The sequence below is a fragment of the Aptenodytes forsteri genome, unplaced genomic scaffold (genome assembly GCF_000699145.1).
Source record: "Aptenodytes forsteri isolate BGI_AS27 unplaced genomic scaffold, ASM69914v1 Scaffold33, whole genome shotgun sequence".
Classification (NCBI taxonomy): Eukaryota; Metazoa; Chordata; class Aves; order Sphenisciformes; family Spheniscidae; genus Aptenodytes; species Aptenodytes forsteri.
The window spans coordinates 25,054-32,136 of NW_008795037.1; the positions used below are offsets into that span (position 1 = coordinate 25,054).

General features: G+C 49.5%; 1 protein-coding gene across 1 annotated transcript in view; it reads right to left on the reverse strand.

Moving 5' to 3' along the window:
* Positions 1–4,048: 4,048 nt before the first annotated feature.
* PLEKHF1 (pleckstrin homology and FYVE domain containing 1) overlaps positions 4,049–7,083 on the reverse strand; it is a 3,513-nt gene continuing 478 nt past the window's right edge. The window contains exon 2 of the mRNA XM_009276700.1: positions 4,049–6,402. Within this exon, the coding sequence (XP_009274975.1) occupies positions 5,569–6,390 (822 nt within the window). The 5' untranslated portion in view covers positions 6,391–6,402 and the 3' untranslated portion in view covers positions 4,049–5,568. The remainder of the gene's footprint in view (positions 6,403–7,083) is intronic.

A 7,083-nucleotide genomic window follows, 5' to 3' on the forward strand; every position in this document is an offset into this window, starting at 1 on the left:
CTCAAAGGGCCCTCTCCAGAACAAAACTGGAGACCTGGTTACCTAGGACATGGAGAAGGGCCATAATATTCTGTAATATTCTGAGCAGGTCCAGAAGAGGGCCATGAAAATGCTCAGGGGGATGGAACACCTCTCCTATGAAGAAAGGCTGAGAGGGTTGGGGTTGTTCAGCCTAGAGAAGAGAAGGCTTCGGGGACACCTTATTGCAGCCTGTCAGTACTTAAAGGGGGCTTATAAAAAAGATGGCAGCAAACTTTTTAGCAGGGCCTGTTGTGACAGGACAAGGGGGAATGGCTTTAAACTAAAGGGGGGTAGATGTAGACTAGATATAAGGAAGAGATTTTTTACGCTGAGGGTGGTGAAGCACTGGCACAGGTTGCCCCGAGAGGTGGTGGATGCCCCATCCCTGGAAACATTCAAGGTCAGGTTGGACGGGGCTCTGAGCAACCTGATCTAGTTGAAGATGTCCCTGCCCACGGCAGGGGGGTTGGACTAGATGACCTTTAAAGGTCCCTTCCAACCCAAACTATTCTATTATTCAAATCCTGTTTTTTCTAAGGTTCTCACGAAAACACATTGGGTTTAGGACAAAAAAGGCGAGGCTAGACAAAGCTCAAACAGGGGTGCAGCGCTCCCTTGCTGCGTGGGGCAACAGCATCACTGCTGGACAGCAAGATCATGGGCAGCAGGATCGCTGCCAGCAGTGGATGCTCTGCCCCAGGGTGGTTTGACCATGCAAGAGAGGGCAGTGCACAAGAGCGCTCTGCTAAAGCAAAACCTCGTTATCTGGCTCCCCTCCTCTTTTTTCTCTGCCCTTCCTACAATAGCAAACTGCAGAGGTTGTGTAACTTGCTCTGGGCCGTGAACCTCTCGATAAGAGGTTTACGGAAAACCTGCCTATGGTTTATTTTCATTTCTGGGCCTTACTGGAAATGAAGTCAAATGCCAACTTCAAAGGGCATTTGAACGCTCAGTGTTCGTCAGTACTCGATACCGCCTCCCTGCCTGCCTCGTCTCCTCCAGCTCCCGCCTCAGGACTGCAGCACTGACTGCTGTGTCTGTTCAGAGGTTTTACGAACAAGTGCACGGGCAGGAGAGGCACTTTCCTATACATGTGCACAGCACTGGGATGTCTCCTGCCTGTGACATGCAATGTAAAGCAGACCTGGCTGTGTGTTGCCCCCCCCCCCAGTGCTTTATGCCATAGTGTGTAGCCTGTGCTTCCCTGGAGCACAGCGCACCTCCCCAGGTGCTCTGGAGAGCATCTCCAGCTCTTGGGTCTCAGGCAAGGGTTTCTTGGAGCTGTTTTGCCATATTGTGTCCACCATGGAAGTGACAGTAGTGTAACGTTCTTCCTGCCAACACGGCCTGGAGCAGAAAGAGTCAGAAACAGAAGCCTGTATTTTTCATTGGAGATGCATTGCTTTAAAGCTCAGCAGTAGTCGGGACCATCTGTGCTCCTCAGTTCCTCCTGCTAACCAAAAATCCCAGGCTGAGGAACATGAGAACTGCCTTGCAGCAGTAGTGAGCCGGAAGAGGCTGTGGGCTGTGGCAGAGCCAGAACTCCTGCTTGGATAAAAACTAAGTGTTTGAGTAACTGGGAGCAAGAATCTGACCGTGAAGCTGGCTCATTTCACCCTGCTGCCTCCGAATGCTTGTGAACTGCTCAGTCAGCACCATGCTCTGGAGTTGGTGGCGTGCCTTGGCTGTGCCTCAGGACAGCGGAGCACGCATGTTTCTTTGAACCTCTTTGATCCTTTCTTTTCAGTGTATTCACAGAGCAAATCTCCCTGTTACCTTTCCTTTGGCTTTTGTGACTGGCTGCTACAGTAGTGCTGTCTTCTTCCTCACCTTCCTACTGACTTTGGAGAGCAGAAGAGGATTGCCTCACTGCATGGCCCTTAACTCTGTTTTCCTGTCTCTTTGCTGGAGAATCCCCAGCAGTTTCAGCAGGTCTGATGCTAACATTCAAGTTTTGCTTTCCGTGTTCGATGCACTAGTGTTCTTGCTCCTGACAGCTACGGGGACTGTCCTCTCGCTCTTGTGTGCCCAGCTGAAAAGGAACCATGTTGCCGAGGGCCAAAAAACTCTTGCGTTTTTCTGAAAGTGCCTGGGCTCCAGTTTCTGCTCGAGGGAGCAGAAGGAGCAATTTTCAGCCAGTCTGATTTCCTGAACCGGTGCACCCCGGGGTCAGGTAGTGCCAAGGCTGGTGTGCAGCAGGGGTGGCTGCACGGTGCTGTGCCCTTTGGGCCATCACACCTTCAGGCAGGGGCTGAGCAAGGAACCCCTTCTGGCAATTGATCCCCACACATCATGTCTGGGAGCCTTTCAGGAGGAGGATGTGACCCCACAAAATCCCCAGCCTGCAGATGTTTTTCCAAAGTGAGCATTCAAGCTACCGCTCTTCCTAGTAGCACGGGTTTGCAAACTTTAATGAATCCCTGGTAAGGCATTTGTTTAGCTCAAAAAAGAAAAAACCCAAACCATCAGGAAATGCCCCATTAATGCACTGGAGATAGAATCAGGCTGGAAAACTCCAGGCTGGACTGTAACAGCACAGCCTGTGATGTAAAACCCATGTGTTCAGCAGGCCAGAAGCCAGGAGCCCCAGGCTCTAATCCCAGTGCTGAGCTCCCCAGCTCGGCTAATAAAACTACAGGAAGGGGGGGGAAGGCTTTGTTTAAATTTCCCCATGTTTTCCTGGGCAGGCTCATTTTACTGTATGCATTAACAGTTTAAGGGTCACTAGGTTACTTGGGGCTTCCATGTGAAATGTCTTCTCGAACCTGTGACAGCCCCAGCCTTTCTGGGTCTCCCAGTTTGGCTGCAGCCGCGGCACAATACCCTGACGCTGCCTGCATGGCTGCAGAGCTGGGAGCAACACCGAGCGACTGGCTAGCAACAGGGAAAGCTCTGGGGGAAGGCACTGTAACGCACACAAGGCAGCGTGCATGTAAGAAGCCTCTGGAAGTGCAAGCGCTCATGTGCACCTCCTCGGCTCCAAAACACCACGTTTCAAAATAGCAGTGTGTGTATGTGATGCAAGTCGCCCTTATTCTCAGTTATTCACAAGAGTGTCGCAGCTTTTCCAGCCTTGACTCTTCTCCATACCTACCTCCTGTAAGGAACGGGGATGTACCAGTTACTGGAAGGTGTGTGCGTTTCCAGAAAGGCCATCAGCTACAGCATGCACAGAAAAAAGGGGCTGGGTTGTTTTTGGTGGAGTTTGTTTGGTTTTTGTGTTGGTTTTTTTCCTGCTGTGATTAAGAAAAGCTCTTGCTCAACAAGAAGGCATTTGTTAGAGATATGCCTGTCCTTCATTAGTGGATAAAACCAGTTTAAAGCTCTTTCGGGGCTGATAATAGTAAGAAAGACCTTTGGACACATAAGAGAAAGAAAAGCTGATCTCTCAGAGAACTAAGGAGTAGGTTCAAAACTGGAATACATTTCTGGAGCCAGTTACTAGGAAGAAACCGGGAGTTTTGCCTCAGGAGCAGGGAACTGGAACGCCAGCTATGGACACAGATTCAGCGCTGGGCTATTTTTGGCTTGTGAACTGTTCTAATGGCTGTTTATTTTTAAGGTCATTTTCTGTTTGCATAGCATGTACACCCTTCTGGTGGGTGGGAGGCATTATAAAAACAATCACTGCTGCACAGAGTTATGAACTAACCTTGGAGAGGGATGGAAAAAACAGAACTCAGTGTACTTATTGCTTTAAAACCCAAAACCATCTGCTTAGGTCATAAGGTTTGTTGAGCCACTCTAAGCTGTGCCCCCACCGGAAAAATACCGTTTCAATTAATACAGACTACTGCAGGGGATTGCAAAAGACTTGGGAAAACTCAGTCGGATGATAACACGGTATAAACAGAAAGGAAGTATCAGATTTGGCAATTTTTTTTTCACTTGTGCTTACCTTCAAGCAGTAAATAGAAACCCAGGGCATTCACCCCACGGCTGAGGAGTCAGAACTCATGCTGGCCAGCCGGGCCTGAATCCCAGCTCTTGTTTAAGACTCTTGTTAAATAACAACACGCTTTATTGTCATATTTTCCTGGCTTCTTCCTGTTGGCCATATTTTTATTCACACACAGTCAAGTGATACAAATTCATTGGAACAGTGGCAGTTTACAAAAGACAGTAAGAATGATTACTTTGAACTGAAATTTAAAAAACCCTAAGTCTGGCTATCTGGCAGGCAATGCACTGTTTGGAACAGGTCATGGTAAGGAAACGGTTTATAACATTGGCAGTGTACTCCCAGCCATGTTCCTTTTCAAGAGCATAAGATACACAATACAAAAATATACTAAAAGTAATAACGGCGTTTGTAGAAATGTCTGCTGCAAAACTATTGCTGTTGTCTGATTTTCAGTATATTTACTCCCACGCTATATTATGATAGAATACTTGAATAAACATGGTTTATTTCTAACTTAATTTGAACTTTAAAGTTGATCTCAAGTTAACTGTAAAGTCTTGGGCTCCAATCCTGGAAGTACATAAAGGAACTTAACTTTGGACTCGTGAGACTGATTGATAGACATGAGGTGAGCCCACAAGTCAGTATTCAATGCCTTGGGCTCCTGCTCGGGAGGGAAGTGGAAGTTGAAGTGCTGTACTTCATAGGATCTTAATTTGGGGCACTGTCCTGCACTTTTCAAGACTTTTAACAAGTCTTCCCTGGGCTATCCTTTTACCTCATAGGCTTGAGTTCATCAGGTTGCTGGTAATGGGGTGGAACTGCCTGTTTTTGAGATCTGGGGCTCTGCAGTTAGTTAACTGCAGTTAGTTAACTGCAGTAAGTCTCTCCCTCCTTATCTCACTCCTCTGTATAATTTTACCTGTCCCTTTCCCCTCTCCTTCCTCCCTCCTGGCCCGGTACCACCAAAATGGCCTCTTTCCATGCGAGAGAACTGGATGCTCCAGCGCTTTGCTAAGGCTGCTCACGCCAAGCCTCATATGAGCTGCCTGCAGTCGGAACATCATTTCCTTAGTGTTTCCAAAGTTGAGAGACCTGGGTGTAGAAACGGAAACCCGTGCTGACCTTACCGTGCAGGGATGAGTGGCTATCCCCTCCGGCTGGCATGCTTGCAATGAGAATCTCTGACGTAGATGCAATGCTCATGGAAAACGGCATCCGGAGTGCCCCTCGCCATGACAGAGGAATGCACCACTAGCAGGCAAGCATGTTTAACGCCAGGATTTCTTGCTCCTTTTTCTCCCAAGAGCCGATCTCAAAGCATTTGAGAAAAGAAGTTAGTATTGCTCTGTTTTTGCAGACGGGAAGACTAAGGCATCGAAGGGTGAGCTCATTTGGCCAAGGCTGATCCGCAGGTCTCTGCCCCAGTCCGTGCTCTTCACTGAGCTGTTGCTCTCTGTGCTCTCATCGTATGAGACATTCTCAGAGGGGTAACACCATCTCTGCTCCCCACGCAGACGCCACACACAGGGGCCAAGATCCACCTTCCTAGGCACGGCCTCCAGAGAAAACATCAAGAGGACATGCATTGGAGGCCAGAAATTGGCTTCCCAATGTCTAAATGCCACCGACTCCCAAGGAGGTCAGCTATGGAAAGATGACCAGGATACTTCTGAGGTATAAAACTCTGTGTCTGCTGGCCACTGGTCAGCTTTGTCGTCGTCAGACTTGTCGCTGTCATCGCCGCTGGAGGGTTCGTAGCCTGGGATGGCAGAGCGTATCGGCTCCGGCTGTCTGCAATCTGCCTCCACCTCCTTCTTCTTTTCTGCCAGCAGCTGCCTGTAGCACAGGTTGCAGACCCTCAGGGGCTTGGGGGACAGCCGGGGCATCAGGAACCTCTGCCTGGAGCAGTCTGCGCAGACGACAAAGCCGCACTTGCGGCAGTGGTGCCTTCGGGTGAGCGTGGAGAACTTGGTCTGCGTGCAGCGCATGCAGATGTCTGTCGCCTTGTCTGGGATCCAGGGGGCCGCATGCTCCGTGGAGGGCTGCCGGCCCGTCTTTGTCAGCAGGTGCCTGATGCACTCCTCCAGATGGCTGATCCACTCCTTCCTCTCCGTGAGGGAGGCCGCGGAAACCACAAAGGACTTCTTGGAGGTTTTAATCATCCAGCGGTTCTTCATCTGCAAGGTGTCTGGCAGCGTCTCCAAAGTGACATCTTCAAGGGGAATGATGTGCTGGGAATTGTACTTCCTTTTGTTGATGACTATGCTGCCGTAGACGAGGATGTCGTTGAAAAGGAAGAATATGCGAGGCTTTGGTTTCTTGCGGCATTCTTTGGTTAAAATCCCTTCTCCTAGAAGGACCCTTCCCGGCACGGCTAAGGGCTGTCCAGAAGCCCCAAAGCAGTTTTCCACAGCAGCAATGCGCTGGCTGTTGATCTCAGTGTTTGCAAGATGGTCCACCATCTCCAGCTTGCTCTGAAGAGAGGAAAATAAAGAGGGAAATGGTGAAGCTGCAAACATCTGCACCAGGGTGAGGCTGAGTAGCAAATGTGTGCACAGGCGAGACATTCCTAACGCAACCTGAGGTTACAAGTAATCTCTTTACCACTCCTCACTTTAGTTTGTTACCTTTTTAAATTAAATTTTCAAACTTTCTGACCCCACTTTGCAACAGCTGGGTCTGTACTGGGATAGTTCAGTTTGCAGCAATGGAAGCCCTTGAAGGCAGAGCCAGCTCTTCCGTTACAGCTGTGCTTTTTACCTGTATAACTGCGTTCCCATAGTAAAGGAAGCCAGTTGGTCTGAGCCCGCTCTTACGCCGGTGTAAGTACTTGCTCAGGAGCTACCATACTGTGACAGCTGAAGGGTACCAGGACCCCCCTTTCTGTCTCTCTTGGTACTGGCAGCCTGGAGTGCAGCTGCAGCAGGGAGCTGACTGATGCTGGGCTGGATGCAGGCTCAGGGAGGAGATCTGTGGTCTTGGGAGCAAGCCTGCTGTTTCTGACTGCACACCCGCTTTCTTGAGGATTAGTTACAGACACACGCACCCCACAATGCCATTTTCAGCCAGAGCTGAGGCAGGAATAAAACAGAGTGTGGTACTGCCTGTTCCTGCTGGTCCTGTGTGACAAAAAGGGGGGGAAAAAAAAAAAGAAA